Source organism: Cryptomeria japonica, chromosome 1, assembly GCF_030272615.1.
Source record: "Cryptomeria japonica chromosome 1, Sugi_1.0, whole genome shotgun sequence".
In the NCBI taxonomy this organism is placed as follows: domain Eukaryota; kingdom Viridiplantae; phylum Streptophyta; class Pinopsida; order Cupressales; family Cupressaceae; genus Cryptomeria; species Cryptomeria japonica.
In genome coordinates, this window is record NC_081405.1 from 440,455,974 (window position 1) to 440,476,309 (window position 20,336).

At 38.4% G+C, this 20,336-nt stretch overlaps 1 protein-coding gene across 1 annotated transcript in view; it reads right to left on the reverse strand.

Moving 5' to 3' along the window:
• LOC131064785 (uncharacterized) overlaps positions 1 to 20,336 on the reverse strand; it is a 160,949-nt gene that overhangs the window by 64,222 nt on the left and 76,391 nt on the right. The window contains exon 9 of the mRNA XM_057999059.2: positions 11,864 to 11,973. Coding sequence (XP_057855042.2) covers positions 11,864 to 11,973 — 110 coding nt within the window. The remainder of the gene's footprint in view (positions 1 to 11,863; positions 11,974 to 20,336) is intronic.

The window sequence follows — 20,336 nt, forward strand, 5'->3', positions numbered from 1 at the left end:
TCTCAAACATCCTGAAAGTATATATGGAATATAACTTAAAGTATAAGAAAGAAGAAACATAGAAGGAAATGTCACTTATACTTAAATGTTATATTCCATTAAAATTGTCCTGATCGAGAGTGCGAAAAGTCAAATTTCGCTCGTGTCCTTCTCCAAGGGTCCAGAGCGAAAAGCACTCCTGTCCCTCTCCAAGGGACCAAGGCGAATCGCTCGTGTCCCTTACCAAGGGACCAGAGCGAAAATGCTTAGTTGAGCCATTCCTGACCTTGTTTGGACGAATCGAGACATCAAAGGCATGGTGAAGGACGAAATAAGCATGATAGAACATCCAGACTTGATCAAAAACAATGAAATGATGAAGTTTTTGCCTAGAGGGTCAAATTCGCTCCTGTCCCTCACTGAAGGACCAGAGCGAAATTCTTCATAAGGTACGATCTGGGCAAAGATCAAGCAAATTTTATGTTCGAAGGCAAGAAAGGAGGTCAATCGAACCCGTTGAAGACAAATTGAAGATTATCAAACGTCAACAAAGGACCAAAATGCTTAAGTTCGCTCCTGTCCCTCAGGAAGGGACCAGAGCGATTTTTGTTGTAGATGATTTTTTCGCCAAATTTCAACCGATCTCAAGGCATGAATGAATGAAAGGAGGCATTGCGAATCCGTTGAATATAATTTTCGAAGGTGATGAAGTGAAATGAGGCCCACAAGAGCAAAATCGCTCCTGTCCCTCAGTCAGGGACCAAGGCGATGAGGTACGTATCTTCCCACTTTTTCATTTTTGGGCGCTAAACAAACATTTTTGAATTTATTTAAATGCTAAAATTCGATAAGTTTTGAAAATTCAATTAAATGGCATTTAAATATTGCGCTTGAAATTAATTAAATTATTTTGCCTTGTAAAAAATCGAATTTGTTAATTTAAATGACAAAGGCATTTAATTAATTATTTATTAATTAATAGAAAATCAAAAGGAGCGCTTGGTATTTTATTGGTTTATAAAAGTCGGCCTTGTTATTTATTAAAAAATCGTTTAATTTGCCTTATTAATTATCAAGTCGGCCTAAGGTGGTAATTGTGAGATGAGCGCTATAAAGGGAGGTGAGAATCATTATTTTCACATTATCATTTTTCATGCGATCTCAAAGGGAGAAGTGCGAAATTATCTTCAAGGTGCGGGTCATGTCAAGGAAGGCGCAAACATCATCAAGGGAGTGCGAGTGTGTTTGAAGGAGCGAATTTCATTTCAAAACAAAAGAAGGCACTATTTTATCCAAGGCGAAACATCTATCCAAAGGTGGTGCGAACTTAATCTCACTTGAGCGAACTTGCCAAGGACATATCAAAGGTGGCGAAGTTGTCATTTTGAAGAAAAATCACGTTGAAGACTATCTATACGTCAATTTTGCCTAGGCAAATTTTTCTCATTTGCATTCTAGAGTTAGCTCTCTCCTGAGGTATGGCGATATTGGTTTTATTGTCTTATTTTTTGAATTGTTCATCGTCATTTCCTTAATTTTGAATTTTGGAATTTTGTTTTTCCTTAGCTCAATCGTCTTTTTTAGGAAATGATTAATAAAGGACTTATCATTAAGTTTCCTAAAATTTGCTCTCTAATTTATATTGCAAAATCATGTTACTAATTTTGAAATGTTGTGTAGGCATCAAATGGAGATCTCATCAAGAAAAATCAAGCCGGATCAAGGACGGTCTTCGCCAGGACGGTCTTCGCCAGGACGATCAAGCCAAGACATGGGCGACCTCTTTCAATCCAACGTTCCAAGGCGAGGTACATCATCTTCCTGCACATCAATGACGCAAGGAGTTAGAACAAGGGCTCGTTGAAGAAGCAAATAATTCCAGATGAATTAATTAAAGCAAGCTTCTCAACAACATCAAGTTGAATATTTACCAAAGTTACAAGTGTCAGATGAGGTGGCATCCTAGTCATCACGTCTCCAATCAGTGAGGTCCATCTCAGCATGTCCAGATTCAATGTACTTAACTCATGGAAGGTGGCACAAACTCCGATGTACCTACCCCGGCTATCCATTGGTCGATTTTTCTAGAAGGGACATGTGTCCAAGCAATACAATTTTATCATTGGTCAAGCATTAAATGTTATGTAATGGTTGTAACAAACCCTAATTAGGGTTTTCATTGTAAAATCTTGGCCATTGATCTTGAATTGATCTAAGCCATCAAATTGTATTGTGGGCACTATATAAGCCCAGGCATTTCATTTGTAAAGGCTAATAATTTTAGATGATTAGAGAGAGTTGTAAATAGTTGGAAGAGTTAGAATATAGTTGATAGAATAGTAGTTAGAGAGTAGAATAGGAGGACAAGGCAAGAAATTGTTGCCATTGATTGTAAACAAACTCCATTTTCATTGAAGTAATGGTGAAATATGTCGTTTTTCTTGCAATTTGCATGGTTTCTTGTTGAGTCTTCAATCTTAGATGGTAGATGATTAGATGAATGGAGGAAATGTGATTGATTGATGGTGGAATTCGTACATCCATACTACTAGCAGTTTGTTGATTGCAGACTTGCCTTGCGTAGTCAACTGGAATCGTTCAGCCTAAGCTCAATTTCGATTTGTCGCCTCTTCATTGATATGCATCAACTTGGATGGTATCTATGCCTGCGGTGATGATTTGAACATCATAAAGCTTCCCATAGAAGATCGCACTAGTCTTGTGTAGATGTTCCATTGATGTCAAAACAAGACCTAGTTAGAGTTTCATCAAAAATCAATCATTGCTCCTACATTCTTAGTATTAGGATTAGATCCTCTCTTCGCCCTTATCCTTTTTCCATTTTTTTAATCTAAGTTAGTAAGAGCCTGTGTCCAGCAAAGCAGATCGGAAGTTCAATGTAAGTCCCCTTGTGATTCCAGCAAATCACATCATACCACTGGAGCTTGTCCACACGTAGAGACCCTACATCAAAGAACCTTGGAGTCTACCTAACTGATCCTTTACGCGAATCTTCAGCAGTTAGAGACTATTTTCTCAAGAGAGGATAAGATGCCTATTGGTATTTTATTCTGTGTATGATGGTGTACAAAATACACGTCAACAGGTTTGAAGTTTATTGTTGGAGAACATTTATAATTGATTGTGAATCATCCTTCTTTGGCACATGGAGTTATATCATTCTTGTTGGGAGAGATTATCAACAAATTATTCAAGGTTTTAAGAGCAGATTGCAAGTTTGTTCTTGCTGCTACAGTGCACATGAACAGTGCGCGTGAACAGTGCGCGTGAACAGTAACTCGTGAATAGTGAAACGCTACAGTGATACGTGAAAAGTAAAATCGCTACAGTATATTGCATCTTAGTTGAGTCTACTCAAGGGTTCTTCAAGGGTTTTAATTGCTGCTCATTTCTAGATTAGTTGCTGCTGTCATGACATTGAAATTTGGGCAGAATTTATAATTGTTGGAGGCCGTACCATAGCAGCAGCAGCCACACATGTTGCTTCACAATTTACATGGTATTTGAGTTGCTACACTACCCACAACATAGGCGCTTCATTGGATCAAGTTCTCTTGCATTTAATTTCAGTATTTAATAGACATTCAAAGTTGGTTGTATGCTACCATTGTACTCAGACCTAGGTATTTTGTTTCATATCATATTCAACTGTAAGCCAAGAGTCTTGGTCCTTTCATATCTGTGGTAATTGGGACATCAATAAAAAAGAGTTGCATATGATATATTTGTAGTATTTATTTCAGTTTGCAAGATAACTGTTTGTCTTAATGTCCCTAGCTGAAAGTCAACATTTCATAATAGGAATTGCATGGCAAATGTTCGATAAAATGCTTATGGCTGTAGCTCTCATTTCCATACTCTAGTTTGCAGCATATGTTATTTGCACTTTCTTTATTCCTTGGTGAAACATCATTGAAAACTCAAGCAAAACCCAAACACTGAAAACATTGAAAAATCAAACAAAGGCAGAAAATTGTGGTTGGTTAGAGTCCACCAGGTGTGGGTTCTTACAGTGGTATCAGAGCGGTTTCCTGCCAACCTATTGGGTGATGGTTGCATTCAATTGGTGGGAAAATCATCCGCGTACAAATCAGTTTTGATTTGGTTGGGTAGTGAAAATGGGCTACATGACAACATTGTTCAGTGATAAACAGGCACTGAAAGAACTTGAACAATCACAATACAAGCTCAGCCGAGAGTTTTTGCGTTTAGAGCAAACGCTTTCAAGTTTGGGTTGCCTAAAAGATTCAATTCACTTCCTACCAGCAAAGGTCGAACACCACAAAACAAAGAAGAAGAAGTAATTAGCATGTTTAAGGAGTATAGCACTCTTCCTCAAAAAATTAAGAAGGAACTTCCTTTCATGAGTTACATGGATTTGCACCCAAGTCCTTGCCATAAGACAGAGTTTGCAAGGAAGAAATATCACACTATAGCTCATGAATTGTTTACACATGAAATGGATAGAGAATCTACACATAAGGATGATACAACTCTTCATCAAAATGATTTGGTATCTTCAAATTCCTATGAAGTATGCAGAAATTTATATGATGAATTTGATAGACATGCTGATTTGATTCAAGAAGACACTAGCACAGCTTTGGGTAATGATTTATCTACATCATCCTTGCAAGAGGTGACTCAAGAAGTTTCTAATATAGAGGCTACTTCTGATTTTCATGACAGCGATGATGAAACTTTGCATGAGCATGAGACAGCAGTGTTTTCACATGTGCAAAATGATCCTATTGAATTGTCACATGAAAGTACTCAGAAATTGGGTACTAATGATGCATTGTATGTGGAGGATTCATGTCATGGTGAGTCTGATTTTCCAGATCAGACTTTTGAAAACAAGCTAGAAGATTCATATGTTGATACGGAATCCCAAGATCGTGCTTTGGATGGGCATGCAGTTACTTTGAGAGTGGAGGTCTGTGAAGATACTGTCATACCAGCAACTTCTACCTTATCAGTTGAGCCATCCTTTGAGGTACAAAGCAGCAGTACCTTAGATGTTGAGGTGTGCATGGATGAAAGCACACATGATGCTGCTTATCATGTAGTGAATGATGACGAATCAGCCTCATATCATAGTGCATATTGTGAACCGGAAAACTTGTATGGGGGTCATAAGCTACAGAATCTTCATCATTTGGTTGGGCAACTAAAAGTGAATGACAATATGATTGCCACAACCATTGAGCATTTTGATGTTGCTCGTCAGATGTTGGCTACCTATGGTTGGAGTACTCCTTTGACAGATGAGCATGGTGATAGTGGTTTTTCCCTTGCAGAGATACATGCACTTCGAGAAGCAATTGGAATGATGAAACAAAATTACCTAAAACTACTTGCGGACAGAGATTTTCTTCTCGAGTGGGATTGCATTTGTTATGATGCATTGAAGGGAAAGGAGGAGCAGGTCGATGAGCTCACTCATGAGCTTGAGGTGACTATGGACTCATTGCAGAGTGCCGAGTTGGCTCTTCAAGAGTCACAGTTACAAAATGAGACGCTTACCGAGGAGTTGAGTTTGGCACAATCTCCACCAACTGCAGATATAGTACAGTTATATACAGAGGCAGTTGATGAGGATTTTATATCCACTGGTTGTAGTGAGGATGTGGTTACATCTATCACAAATATAGGTACGAAAGTTTCAGCTGGGATGAGTACCTTGGTTGAGAGCAGTAGAGAACCACTAGTTGCATCAAGTTCTCCTGAGGTCAGTACTGTGACAAATGATGCAGGACAGTTTATTGGTAGCTCTTGTGTCACTATGGTGGATTCTCTTGAGAGTTGTGTGGTAGTACACAATGCTACTCCATCCTCACAGGGCATTTGCAGAGTGCATCTAGTTGGGAGTATGGCTCCCATGTTGATTTGTTCCCATCTCTTGGAAGCAAATCTGTCACTTCATCCCATGCAGCTGATTTTGGATGCCAGCTTGTTGTTTTTCAGAATCAAAGGGATCAGCTGCTTGATTCAAGTGTTGTTAGTGATGAGCCATTGACAGAGGTTGGAGCATTTTACCGCGACTACACAGTGAGGAGTGCTCATCATTTTTCTTTTGATCCACACACAGAGGACTTGATGATGCATCCGTGTGGATTGGCTCCGAGATGCCATCCTTTGTGGGATGGGTATTCATCATCTTCAGAAGATGGGATTAGCAATTGCGAGCGCCCGACTCAGCAGTTTATGGGGGATTACTTGCAGGGACAGCTGTCAGTTATACATCATGCTGATATGTATCCAACAGGTTTTGCTACTTCTATGTCACAAAGTTTTCTTATGGGTACATGGTTACAGGATGACTATGGTGTCAGTGGGCATGATGGTTTGGTTAGTTATCACATCCATGGGAGTTTACCGAGAGCTGTAGAGAGATATTGTGTTATAGACGCTTCCAGATATTTTTATCTCTATATGGCGAATGGATGTGGGGTTCAGTTGTTTTGGGATCCAAGAGGCGACAGGTTTGGCACAGTGTATTGGATGGGTCCCATTGGTTTGCTTCACCACTTCTAGCATGGTGAAGTTGAGATCAGAGTAGCGCAGAGGAAGTCAGAGGGTATTAGGCTTGGCAGACTTCCATTCCGGGTTTGGGATCCAGGGATATTGTGTGCAACTATGTTTATGTTGGTGCTACAGGAGTCGGTTAAGGATGTGTGGGACATTTCACAATTCTCCTTTTGGGCCTCCCGAGGATTGGAGTTTCTTTGCAGTGTAGATTGCTTGGGGACAAGCAATTTCAGGGAGGGCGGACTGTAATGTCCCCATTTTGCGAGCATCAGAGTTTGTAAAAATTAGCCTATCATTTGACCCTCGTAGGCTAATAATTATTGATAGAGGGCCTCGTGTGGTAGTTACTTGGTGATTAGAGACATTACTCTTCAGCTGGATTCAGGTTTTGGCCTTTGCACAGGTTTTTTTGACTCAGATTGGCACACTTACTATTTATAGTAAGTTACTATTTTGGGAGAGTCAGGGTTCCTATTAATAGAAAGACACCTGAGCAGAGCTTATTGGCAATGTCGACCTTGATTGGGCCTTTGCAGCTATTTCTAGACTCAGTTCCACATACTTACTATTTATAGAAAGTCACTATTCAGGGTTTCTATTTTTAGACAGGCATCCAATCACATGGAGAACAGGGAGAGTTGACTCCTGGCTCAGACGGCTTAGCAATCAGACAAGTACATCAAGAGATATTAAAGTTTAAGTGACTTAAGTGATTTATTTAATATTTTAATATTATTATAAAGTTCTAAAGTAACTTTATAATAATAGAGTCACTTTAATATAATAAAGTGCGTTAAGTGAATAATTTAATGTGGGAATAAATCTTTTATCCCACATTGGCCAGGAAGGTGTTTGAGCTCTCTTAAGGAAAGAAATAAAGGAAAGGCAAGAGTTCATTCTCGGCATCCAGTTGATGAATAGTATTTTGATTGATTTTTATTGCGGAGCCTAGGGCTTTCGCAATTTTCTTCTTTGATCATGGGAAACGAAAACTTCCTATTGATAGCAATTTTGAAGGTGTGAAATAACACTTGAATTATTGCAGTTGTGGGAAAGAATACTTCAGTTCTTTCATTTGTGCAAATTGGTGAAGTTTTCTACAAGGGTTTGAAGTTTATTGTTGAAGAACATTTATAGTTGGTTGTGAATCATCCTTCTTTGGCAACAAATTATTCAAGGTTTTAAGAGCAGATTGCAAGTTTGCTCTTGCTGCTACAGTGCGCGTGAACAGTGCGCTACAGTGCCGTGAACAGTGCGCATGAACAGTGCCGTGAACAGTGCGCTACAGTAGTTTGAGTTCTATAGAAGGGGATTTAGAAGGGTTGAACAGCTATATATATTTGACAAGGGATTTGCATATAAGGAGAATCAAACCAATATATCAAGGCAGCCATTGAAATACCAGGTTTTCTATCTATGATCATTGTATTAGAAAATCATTACTTCATTGCATCATTTTCTATTATGATTATATCATGAAATATTTGGAGGTTGCATATGTTTAATGGAAATATAATTTGCATATTCCACATTCATGGTAACATTCAACGTTGATCAGCCATTTAGCTTTCATACCAATTGTTTGCTTAAATGCCTAATGGCTGTAGGTGTACTTTGGGATGCATGACAAGTGTTTGTCTTAATGTCAACTAGCTGTACTAGTTAATTTCAGTCATTACATATGTGTGGAAAGGTCTAAAACAGCTAGTATATCATTTCTATAACAACTTTGCATTGTTAGAAGCTTTCCAAAACTTCATTTGCAGCCTACAAACCCAAAGAAGACAAATAAAGAATTCACTACAGCGGCTTCAAACATTGTATGCCAAGTGTTTGACAATATTTCTTGGTGTTCAAATAAACAAAACAGGGTCAGATTAGCCAAGGGATATTACAACACTGCTCTTCTCAAGGCTTTCGATCAGGTCATCCACTTGGAGGAACGAATGAGGAATCTTCCCGAGATTCCAATTGCTGAGATCGAAGGAATCGTGTCTAGATTCATTGCATATGCTAAAAAGGAGCATTGGAAAGGGAGTAAGATTCTAGAAAGAAAGGTTGTTATAGATGATGTGGCACCTTAATTATCATTGGTCTATGTCTCCTAGGTTTTTGTGCCAAATTTAATATTTGGCTATGCATTTAATATTGTTCAATAAAAAGGGGGCTATTTGTAATAAACCCTAATTAGGGTTTAGGTGTCATAATCTTGACCATTGATCTTCTTTTGATCTGGACCGTTCATTGTAATTGAGGATGCTATTTATACCCTCATTCATTTTCATTTTGAGATATATAGAAATAGAATTAAGAGAGAGCAATAAGAAATAGTTAGAGTTTTTGAGAAGCAAGTTATTTTGTAGCAAGATTGAGCTTTGAAAAAGGGAATTTCAAACAATTGTTGTTTATGATGGCTTTGAGATCAATAAAATATTGAAGTTATGGTGTTTTATTGCAATTCTTGTGGTTATCTTCATGGTTGTTTACTTTCTTGAATCATTCTCAGTCAAAGTCGTATTTAAGTTTGAAGGACTAAGTGTTGGGCTTGATCTTTGGTGAGATTCACATTCCAAACCACTAGCTTCTTACTGATTGTACGAACGCCTTGTGTGGTCAACTGGAGAGACTTGAATTACTTAAACCTTCAATCATCATTGAGCTTTGGATATGTGCCTTCGTGGTAGTGTCCATGATCCTTGATGAATTGAAAGATCATTTGTTACCTTAGAAGATCGCATCAATTTCAGTTGAGTTGTTATTTCATGGCAATATCGAAGTTGGTAGAATCTTACTACGTCCTGCCCGCATTGAGTCATTCTTAAGATTAGATTAGGATTTATCTCTTGCAAACCCTACCCTTTTGATCTTTTTTTGGAATTCATTAGTATTAGGAAATCTTGTTCCTGCAATTCGGATACGTAAGGCCCCCTTGATGAAACAGCAATCACAACGACCACTGGTGCTTATCCACACATAGAGACCCTACATAAAAGAACATTGGAGTCATCCTGATTGATCCTTTTTTTGCGACATCTTCAGCAATCAGAGACTTTATTCAAGAGAGGATAAGGTACCCTTGGGTATTTTATTCTGTGTATGATTGTGTACAAAATACACGTCAACACTATTCTATTTAAATTTATCTTGCGGTATGATTCGAATTCTACGACATTATTCATGAAGTATTTACTATGGTTTAGGGTGAACCGATTACTTGCTGGTGGTGTATCCTAGATATGCTGGGTACGCTTCCCTCCTTCCACGATTTTGCTTCCAACGTGGCTATGGTTGTTCGTATGCAGTTGATGTCAACCAATGGCTAGTGATTAGAGCAGCGTATATTCAGACTGAAGTCCAGACATGATTTTTCCTCAGCGATTTCCTCCCCTTTATATCTCTCAATTTGAGGGAGAGGTCACACCTCTTCATCATGTATGCCCTTTGGAAAGAGTGCAACTCTTCATTATTTCTACCCTTTGAAAGGGACACAGCCTTTCATAATCAGATGTGCACTTATTATTTAAATCAGATCTGCACTTCTCATTTCCAAATTATCCCCCCTCAAATGAGGTTCTCTTCTCCCTTTTATATCTCAATGTTGAGGGAGTCACAACTTTTCCTTTCATGACTTTTGACTTTTCATTAACTTAATTAATTTTTAATTAATCATATTTAATTATATTATTTTATATTTTAATTTAATTTTTAATGTTTTAATTTTATTATTATCATTTATTATTAAATTCTATTTCAAAGTGGGGACATTACAAGGACAAATCTACTGATATAACCTCTATTAAGTTGATAAGTGAATCAGTGCACGAGAACAAGATGTGGGTATGCACAACATGTTTATTCAAGATAATAACTACTAAGGATTGTTGAAGATGTTTTCCCTAGTTATAATATCATTAAGTGCATATAACTTCCTACTCCTACTCTATGAGTGAATGATGATTTCAGTTTAGGCGCATGGTAGATCATTATTTCTAGGACTAGTGCCTATTCATTGGATTCCAAAGTCCACCATACCAATAGATTATATGAGTTGTGCATAGTCATAAACTACAAATAATGACATCAAACAACTAAACATTCTTAGTTATCCATCCCAAACTACAGAAATTCATATGTAATAAGGAAATGACCATTAGAAAGCTTGTACCAAGATTAGAATGTTGCAGCATTAATCAAATACCTATCACATTCATACCAGCATGTGTGGTAAGAAGAAAAGTTTTGTACTAGTTCTAGATGATTTGGAAGCTAAACCCAAATGCCACTACTCAGAACAGACTTGAGCTACAAAGCCCTGGCGATGCAAGCTCTGATCAAACATTTAATTACAAGCAATAATTAATTACAAGCAACCCTCAAATTTCCACTTAGCTTCAGTTCCACAACCTTTTGCACACTATGTATGATTCTGGTTAGAATTCCTACACCTTTATAGTTACTAAATTTTTGGCTTGCATACAATTAGCTACTGTATAATTGCACAACTTATTCAAAATTTGTTTCCTAACAATATTTAAATATAAATCATTGTCCTCAGATGCCTGTCTGACACCTACCATTTTTTATATGCAAGCAGAGTACTCAAAACAAGATAATGTTCTAACATGATGTCTCTGCATATAAATAGATTGAGCATTTTTAAGAGTAATCTAAGCACATAACAGAAAATCTTTTGGACTTGTACTTCTGTGTTGAACTTTATATTTAACATCTATCTTTAAGATTTTTAAACTTACACACTAAGCAGAGTCTTGAAACACACCATGCACAACCACAGAGTGCTGAGAATCAACAGATTCATTCAAGGCAATCACAATAGATCATAAACAGCTACTTTGCACTACTCCATTTCCTTATACCATCTGCATGGCATAATTTCTCTACTAGTAATTGCATATATATTATACTTCCCTACAGTCAAGTTATTTAGCACCCATGCTACAGCATATTTTCTCTATACCATGCAACATGTTTACTTGATACATATTAGTCCCACTCGCTCACTCAAATCTCTCGAGTCCTACCTAATACCAGTAATATATTCAAATGATTGTTATAAAAAATGTCACAATTACATTTAGATGCATCCACATAAGGAAAACATTACCTTTTTAAAAACCAGTACAAGGTTAACAACTGCAATTCTTAATTTACAAGCAAGACAGTTGTCATAAAAACAATTTAAATGTAACATTGAGGCATGAAAGCATGATCACTTGTTCAAAGCAAGCTATAAGGTTGTTGAACTGTCAAAAAAATATAATTAAAATTCCAAATGTAGGTTCATAGGGACTGTGCAGAGGTGAACAATTACCTATTGCTTCAAATTGTTTGACTCGATCCTTGATTTGTTTGAGTGTCAACGGGGGCTTGTCAGCATTTATAGCCGATATTTCATAGCATGAAAAGGCATTTTCATATATACTGGAAAAAGACACAAGTATCACTTAGTTGTTCTTTGCAAGCTAAGCCACCAAAACGCACATATTGTCTTATTAACAGTAAAATATGATAATAGAAATCACAAATCTGCAAATGATTTTAAATGTAATAGTGGGAATTTTGCCATATATTAGTTTGATATCTCAAAATAAACCTCACGACAGAGAATTAATAAGCACAATACTATGCGCAACAAACTGGAATTGTAACAAAGAACATTATATGTGGATACCAAAGCAAACTTCTTTGTTGTATAGCTAACAAACACACATTCTTAAAATTCTATGAAACGTGTAAGTAGCAAAATTATAATTTTCATATTCTCAACCATACAATCAAGCAAGCTGGATTTTGAAAACAGATTTGGTTTGTGAATTAGGCAACAGCATAAAATATCTTGTTACAATGAGCAAGGCTTGTCCTGTTCAACAAGAGGTCTTCATTAAAGTTCTCCATCCTATGATGTCGATATTTGGGTATTTCTTATTGGCTCGAAATTAAGAGAAGCAAGAAGATCCTAAAGAGCTAGACTGCAATAATATTTCACTCAAAGTAACAGCAACACAAATAGGATAAACCAGGTACGATGAGCAGTGGAATATTTTGTTGAGGCTGTTCTCTACAAACAAGAATGGCCGACTTAGTATGTCATATTATATAAAACTCTTTGTTTGATGCAAAAAGGTGAAAGAATGGGAGAGAATATTCCATTCACATTGGCATGTGTGTCAACCTTATTTAGTATAGAGAAAGTTACATTGGTTGCAACATACATTAAGTTACTTTATTAGACATTACTAATGCATAAGTCATTACATTATATACCTTATGTTTAAGAATTATATCAAATCCCCCCCTCCTTATTTACCAAAACCGAAAACAACCCCAACTTTGTCCCAAAAATTTTACAAACAGAATAAAACCAAGAGGTTTAGTCATCTATCAGCAAACTGCTCTTGAGAGGCACAGTATTAGAGAGAAATGTCTTCAAGATCAACCACTCATCAAATATAGTGATGACAAGCCTCAATGTGCTTGATTCAAGTATGATAAACTAGATTCTTCACCAGCTTCAAAAATTAGGTGGAGTCAGTATAGTCTAAGAAAGTTGGAAATCACACAAAACTCAGCATAGCTTTACTACTTCATAACTAGCACTAATAACTACTTTACATTGTGCCTCAGTGGAAGATAAAGCCACAATTTGTTGAACCTTACTCTACCACCAAACAACTCCTAAACCAAAGGAAAAAATGTTGCTAGGAGTTGATCTCCAAGTATCAACTAGTCCGTCCAAGCATTGTCTCAGTTTGATATCCTGTCAACTAGAAATTTGCTATTCTCTACTATAGAATGCTAAAGTTAAGAGTGCACTTAACATATCTAAATAGATCTAATCACCCAGCTTCAGTAGTGCTACAAAAATGAGAGATGACCAACAACAAAGACAATATCCAATCATGTGGATCTAAGATATGTCAAGCTACCCAACAACAATTTGTAGAGTAATTCATTGGCTAACAACTCCAACTGACCTCCATTGGTGTGGGGGAAGGATTGCAATCTATCATGGAAAACCTATCCAAAAAAATTGTAGCATACTTGACCTTAGATATGAAAATGAGATGGTCATTTTGCTAGAAACCTACACCTAAGAAAGCTTGTAGTGTACAAAGATCAATCTTGTCAAAAATAGAACATATGTCAAATTTTACTCACTATAGTGCAGTCGACCCACTACTTGTGATGGTAAAATTGTCAACATAAACAAGGACATAATGTTGTCACCATTGCTTTTTGTTGAGTTTTATGATCAGATTAGGTAACACAATAATTCACACAAATACACAGATATTACCCTGGGAAAACCTTCCTCTTGAAGGTGAAAAACCCAGCAATGAAATATGACTTTATTATCTTAATTATGTCAAGGGACTTGTTGTGACCATTTCACACATCGCCCCATTAAAATGGGGACCCCCCTCTTTTGCTTTTGTTTTGCCTGTTCTTCTCTCTGCTTTTAGGGTTTTGAGTAAGTGAGTGAGTCGTCTGGACTAGGGTTAGGACTTAGGAGTTTCCTTTTGATATTTTCAAGCCGAAGTCCAGTCTATTTTTGAAAGATTATTAAGCATCCTCACAGAGATTGCAATTTTGAAATAGGATGAGCCTGCCAGGAAGTCAAGTATGTCTCAGGATAGGTCCAGTCAAGATTTTGAGGGCAAATTCAAGTTAGGTCTAAAGTGTTAGCATTTTAATGATGGAATTATACATTTTGTCTGGGCAAACTCTAACCAAATTTTGGAAGCAAGGTAACTGATTCCTGGCCTTAGAAATGACCTAATTATGCCTTGTGAAGTGACTGAAGACCTAAATTTTGACATTTTGGCTTATAAGGGCAAATTCGCTCCTGTCCCTCTCTCAGGGACCAGGGCGAAAATGATGTTTGGTGCATCTTGGTTATTGACTTGTTTTAACTGTTTTATGCAGGGTCGCCAAGGGATACAATTGGACATAAATTGAAGATTTTGAAGATTTTGAAGACTCAAAATGACAAGTTTTTAAAGTTTAAGACCAAATCGCTCCTGTCCTTCACTGAAGGACCAGGGCGAAATGGCTCACTTAGATCGTTTTGGGCCTCATTTGATCAAACTGAAGCATCAAGGACGCAATGAAAGATGAAGTGAACGTAATTGAATATCCAGACTTAGTCAAAAAGTAGTGAAAGGTTGAAATCGTTGTCTAAAGGACAAATCGCTCCTGTCCCCCACCCAGGGACCAGAGCGATTTTCTTCAAAGCACGCCTTCTTGGACATTTTTGGATTTGGACTTTTATTCATAGCTTGCAAAATGATGGTATTTTCCCCAGCAAAGGAAATTTGAGATGAAAATTATAAAGATTTGACCTTAAGGACCAAAATCGCTCCTGTCCCTCACTGAAGGACCGGAGCTTGTTTTTCAAAGTTGCACTGTTCTTGCAGGATCAAGACAATTTTATGATTGGAAGAGATCAAGGGGGGCATGTCTTGTCCATTGAATATAATTTGAGTAATCGACAGGCAAGGAAATATGCCAAGATGACAAAATCGCTCCTGTCCCTCACTGAAGGACCGGAGCTTGAATTCCAAGTTTGCCTTATCCTTGCAAGATTTAAATGATTTCGCGATTGGAGGAGGACAAGGAAAGTATGTTTTGCTCATTGAATATAACTTGAATGGACCACAATGGAGAAAATCGATCCAAATTGGCTAAGGCGCTCCTGTCCCTCTCTCAGGGACCAAGGCGATTTTTAAAGGAAGCTCCTGTCCCTCACCCAAGGACCAGAGCGATTTTCTCAAGAGAGAAGTTTTTGGCAAAGGAAAAGCAAGTTTTACGTTTGAGATGAGTAAAGGGAGGCATAATCGCTCCATTGAAGATAATTTTGAAAGATTGCAAAACACAAGTGGAGCCTATAATGGCCAAGGTGCTCCTGTCCCTCACCCAGGGACCAGGGGGAAAAATACATTATCAAGTCTTCCCTTCCAAATTTGGTCGAATCCAGGCCAATGCACATGATGGCGATGATATTTGGAATGTTTCAAAGAAGAATGAAGTTGCAAAAAACCCACAAAACTTGATGAAATTGGTTAAGGCGCTCCTGTCCCTCACCAAGGGACCAGAGCGAAATTTTCAAATTTGCCTGATTGCCTAACATTTTGGAGTGCTACTTTCGTTTGCAAGACTCAAGATGGATTAAGGTACAATGTCTTACGCCTTGGAGATAATTAGATATTGATATGATTAAGGATTTGTGCCATGGACTAAAGATCGCTCCTGTCCTTCATTCAAGGACCAGGGCGATTTCTATAGAATCAATCATTCCTTTCCAAAATCACGTCAAGGCAAGGTCATGCAAAGTCAAAAATGTCTTTAGGAAGACGATGAACAAGGAGTTAACCTCAAGAATCCACAATTTTAAGCTCAAAAGCAAAAAATCGCTCCTGTCCTTCACTGAAGGACCAGGGCGAATATCCTTGGAAGAGCTCATTTTGTCTAAAAGAAACGAGTCAGGCATGCATAGAACAAACGAGGAAGATCATTGATTGCCCTGCAACATGAATTGGCGATTGGAAAAGACAAGGACCAAGGGCAAAAGGTAGGATCGCTCCTGTCCCTCACCAAGGGGCTAGGGCGAAAATGTTTTAAGATACACTCCTTCCAAAGATGGAATAAATCAAATTCAAGATTCCAAGCAAAAAGGCCATTTTGGACGTCCAAGATAAGACTTTGAATGTGAAAGGCGAGAAATACAAGGCCAAAATGCATGGGCGCTCCTGTCCCTCTCCCAAGGACCAGAGCGATGTTGATAGATGTCCCTTATTCTTCCCATGTTTAGGCGCCAATATTTTCCAAATTACATTAAATGCCAAATTCGCTAAAAACGTGAAATATTTAATTAAGTTGGCATTTAATAAGTTTGCATGGGCATTTAATAATTAATTTAGGCCTTTTGAAAAAATCAAAGTTTTTAATTGCAAAGGCATTTAAATTAATTATTATTAAATTAAATAAAAAGAGAGCGCTTGGGATATTATTTTAATATTTTTGTAAAAGTCGGCCTCCTCTTTTATTTAATTTTTATTTGTTTTTTGCCTATTTTCCAAGTCGGCCTATGGTCAATTGCAATAGTAAGCGCCTATATAAGGGAGGTATTTTGATGCATTTCAATCCATCATTCAATCATTTATTTAAATGCGATTTGGAGAAGCAATAGAGGTGTGAATTTTGATCCAAGAAGAAGTGCGAATTTCAACCCAAGAAGGAGTGCGAACTTTGTTGGAGGTTAGAGGTGGAGCGAGTTTTTCTCAAGGCGTTAAAGACCCAAAGGGTGGTGAAGTTGATGAAGGAGGCGCATTTGCTAGAAGACTTCGATCTTCATTTTGCCTAGCGAATTTCTTAATTTTTGCATCGTTTTTTAGAGCTAGTTCTAAAAGAGAGGTATGGCAAAATCTCCCTTGTTCAAATTTTGAAATTTTGAATTTCCAATTGCATAATCGTATTTAGGAAATGATAGTTCAAAGATTTATCATGAAGTTTCCTAAATTTAAAACTTAAATCCAATCTATATTTCTACGTTCCAAGGTATATTGCTCATTATGAAATGTTGTGTAGGTGTCAAGATGGCGACCCCAAGGACAACAGCATCCACTAGTCGTCCAGCCCTCATGAAGGAAGATCAAAGGAATGAAGAAATGGAGACCTCTCGAAACTTCAGTGTGAAGAAGTTTCGAGAGGTCCCTTATATTGGAAAGCCATCACCTGTCGCAAGGAGAATAATTGAAAGTGGCATTATCAAGGCGGCCGGCTTCCCTCGAGCAGTCCAGTGCCATGAGCTGATGATCGGGTGTGCCCGCCATTATGACCCACAGTCAAGATCGATCATATCCAAGGACGGAAACACTTTGGCTTATCTTTCAGAGGAGGCTATCAGTGAAGCTCTCCATCTACCAGAACATAAAGATATGATTTACAAAAGCTTGGAAGGAGCTAGATCCATGTACGAAGATGATCCAGACACTTGCTTGAGCATCATCAACAAGAATTGGTTACTCAAAAGTCGTCCTCGCCTGAGCAAGATTCCCAACACACCACATAGGATCGACTTCCAGGGAGGGTACAGAGATTTGATAACTTTACTCAATCGAGTTACAGGGGCTTCTCAAGCCTTCTATTTTGAGAAGTGGATGTTCTTCTTCATCCAAGTGATAGTTCAAGGAAAAGGAACAATTCATTGGGCTAGAATCATTAGCCATTGCTTGGACGTGCAGTTGAGAAGACTGAAAGCTACTAAATCCTTCCACATGAGCTCATACATCATATATGCCTTGATCAGGAGTTTTGAATATGCAGGACTACCTCACAGAGGAGCGATTGGAAGAGGACCTGGAGAAGTCAGAGTTTGTGACTCTTATGTTCATTTGCATCATCCACCAGGAAGTAACTACAAGTTAGTCAATGATACCTTCACAATGAACATCACCAGGACACTGCAAGGCGGGATTCACAATCGAATATCTCAAGATGCACAAGAGCTTGTAAAGAGGTATGGTGCTTGGTTTATCCAATTCCAGAAGTTTACATATATTAGAGTTCATGGGTGTCCTTCACCTCCATATATGTTGCCAAGATATCCGACGGACAGGATAGTATTACTTGAGGTGACTAGGCAGTTGGCAGCTTATGCAAAGGCATTCAGACATAGGCATGGAAATGGAATTCCTGTACCTATCATACTTGGAAATTCAGTCGAGGTATGTCCTAATGCTCCAGCTTTAGATGATGTAGAAAGAGAGTTGGCCTTATATTCATTTTCATTCTTTGCCTTGAGAGAGAATTTTGATCCTTATGGATATATAGAAGAAACAGTTGGTAGAAAATACAAGCATGAATGTCAGGTAGAGGATTTTTGGATGAATCTCTCAGATGATTTAGAAGTGAAAAGAAAGATGCATTCCAGATTGCCTTTGGATTTCATCAGGAAATGCAAAGTTTACAGAGTGGCCGATCAAGCTCAGGACAGTGGCAGACACCTCCAGTCATCCTATGATAGAGAGGACAAGGCAGTAAAGATAGATTGGAATGAACCTGAGGTTGTGGACTTAAAGGCTTTGATGGCCCCAGTTTTGTCCTGTACTCGCAGATGGGTGGATATACAACATCAAAAGTTGAGAGAACAGAACATATCGATGACTTTTACTTTGGAGGAAAGGCCAGGGGAAGGAGGAGCAAGCACAAGCGAAGGCAATCCTCATCCTAAGAGTACAAGTGAAGACAATCCTCACCCTAGATGCGTAAGTGAAGGCAATCCTCATCCTAGAAGCACGAAGAGGAAAGAAAGACCTGAGAAAAGGGAACCTTCCAAGAAGAAGCAAGAGGCCCATCGAGGTCACTCATCTAGCACATCTTCCCAAAATGAAAAAAGGACAAGTCAAGGACAAGAGAAGAGGGTACTTGAAGTTGAGGAATCTATGGAGTCAATGGTTCAGAATGATAAACATGAAGAAGGACAGGCATCTCAACGTTCATCAAGTCAATCTCCCCAGGTCAATGAGCTACATGAAGACAAGAATGATGATGAAGCGACATCTCCTCTCCGGAAAGAAGAGCCACTACCTAAAGAAATACAAGTTAGAGAGACAAGGTCCGCCATTCCAGATTGGTTGAAGGAGAGACTAACAAGGGTGATTGTGATCGAGGACGAAGATAATGTGATTGATTTAGATAGCCTTGTTGGAAATTCTCAGGGAGTAACCGAAAAGAGGAAGGCCACCAAAATGTCCAAGATGATCAGAGACGAGACAGGGTCCAGGAAGTTGCAAATAGCTACACCGGCAGTGGACAGGTACGAGGGTGAAATCCTTGCAGAAGAATATGATGTAGAAACCGTTGAGCTTGGTCCACTCACCACCGAACAGGCAATGGATGAGGCAACTGATTCATTTGAGGCGCTTAAAGATAAACTTAAGGAAGAAATGGAAAAGAATAGAAAACTTGAGAGAGAGGTCGGTGCTTGGAGAGGCTACTTTAGCCACCTCAGTTAGCCTTTGAGACGTCAGGATCCCGCAGTATCTCCTGTGCAAGCACTTCCCCTTGAACCAGTTGGTTAGGCAGAGAGAGTTAAGAGTTTGGTCCAGCTTATGAGCTCTTGGATTGACAAATCCCATACAGTTGCCGTTGAGTTTGCAACAAGAATGATGCAGACCATCCATCGGGCTATCCAGGTCCTTGAGATCATCCACAACCTAATGATAACAGTAGCTGCCTTTGCTCATACTAGAGATGTTATCATTCCTGTTCTGCAAGTAATCAGGCAAACACCAAGGAAGATCTTAGCACAAGAAAAGATAATGGATGGAGGAGCTCATAATTTACTCCAGTGGTCTACTTTACTCCAGATGAAGGAAGTACTTTTCGAGGACACCAGCACCAAATGCAATCAAGTTGAGGAGGTCATCCATCCGATCCAGGACAAGGTGTTTTGGGTTTTATGTACTATTCTTGGCAGAAGGATCGAAGTTGAGACAGATGTGGATCTTCAAGAGCTGGAAGAAAGGGTCAAGGTCATCTTTTGCAAAGATGAGAATGTTATTACAGACGAGCAAAGAGATCAAATGTTTGCTACTATGCTCCTGATTGAGAAAATCAAGGAACTCGAACCTGAATGGGACGCAGCTCTTCTCAAGGCCTTTGATCAGATTATTCACTTGGAGGAACGAATGAGGAATCTTCCCGAGATTCCTATTGCTGAGATTGAGGGAATCGTGTCCAGATTCATTGCATATGCTAAAAAGGAGCATTGGAAAGGGAAT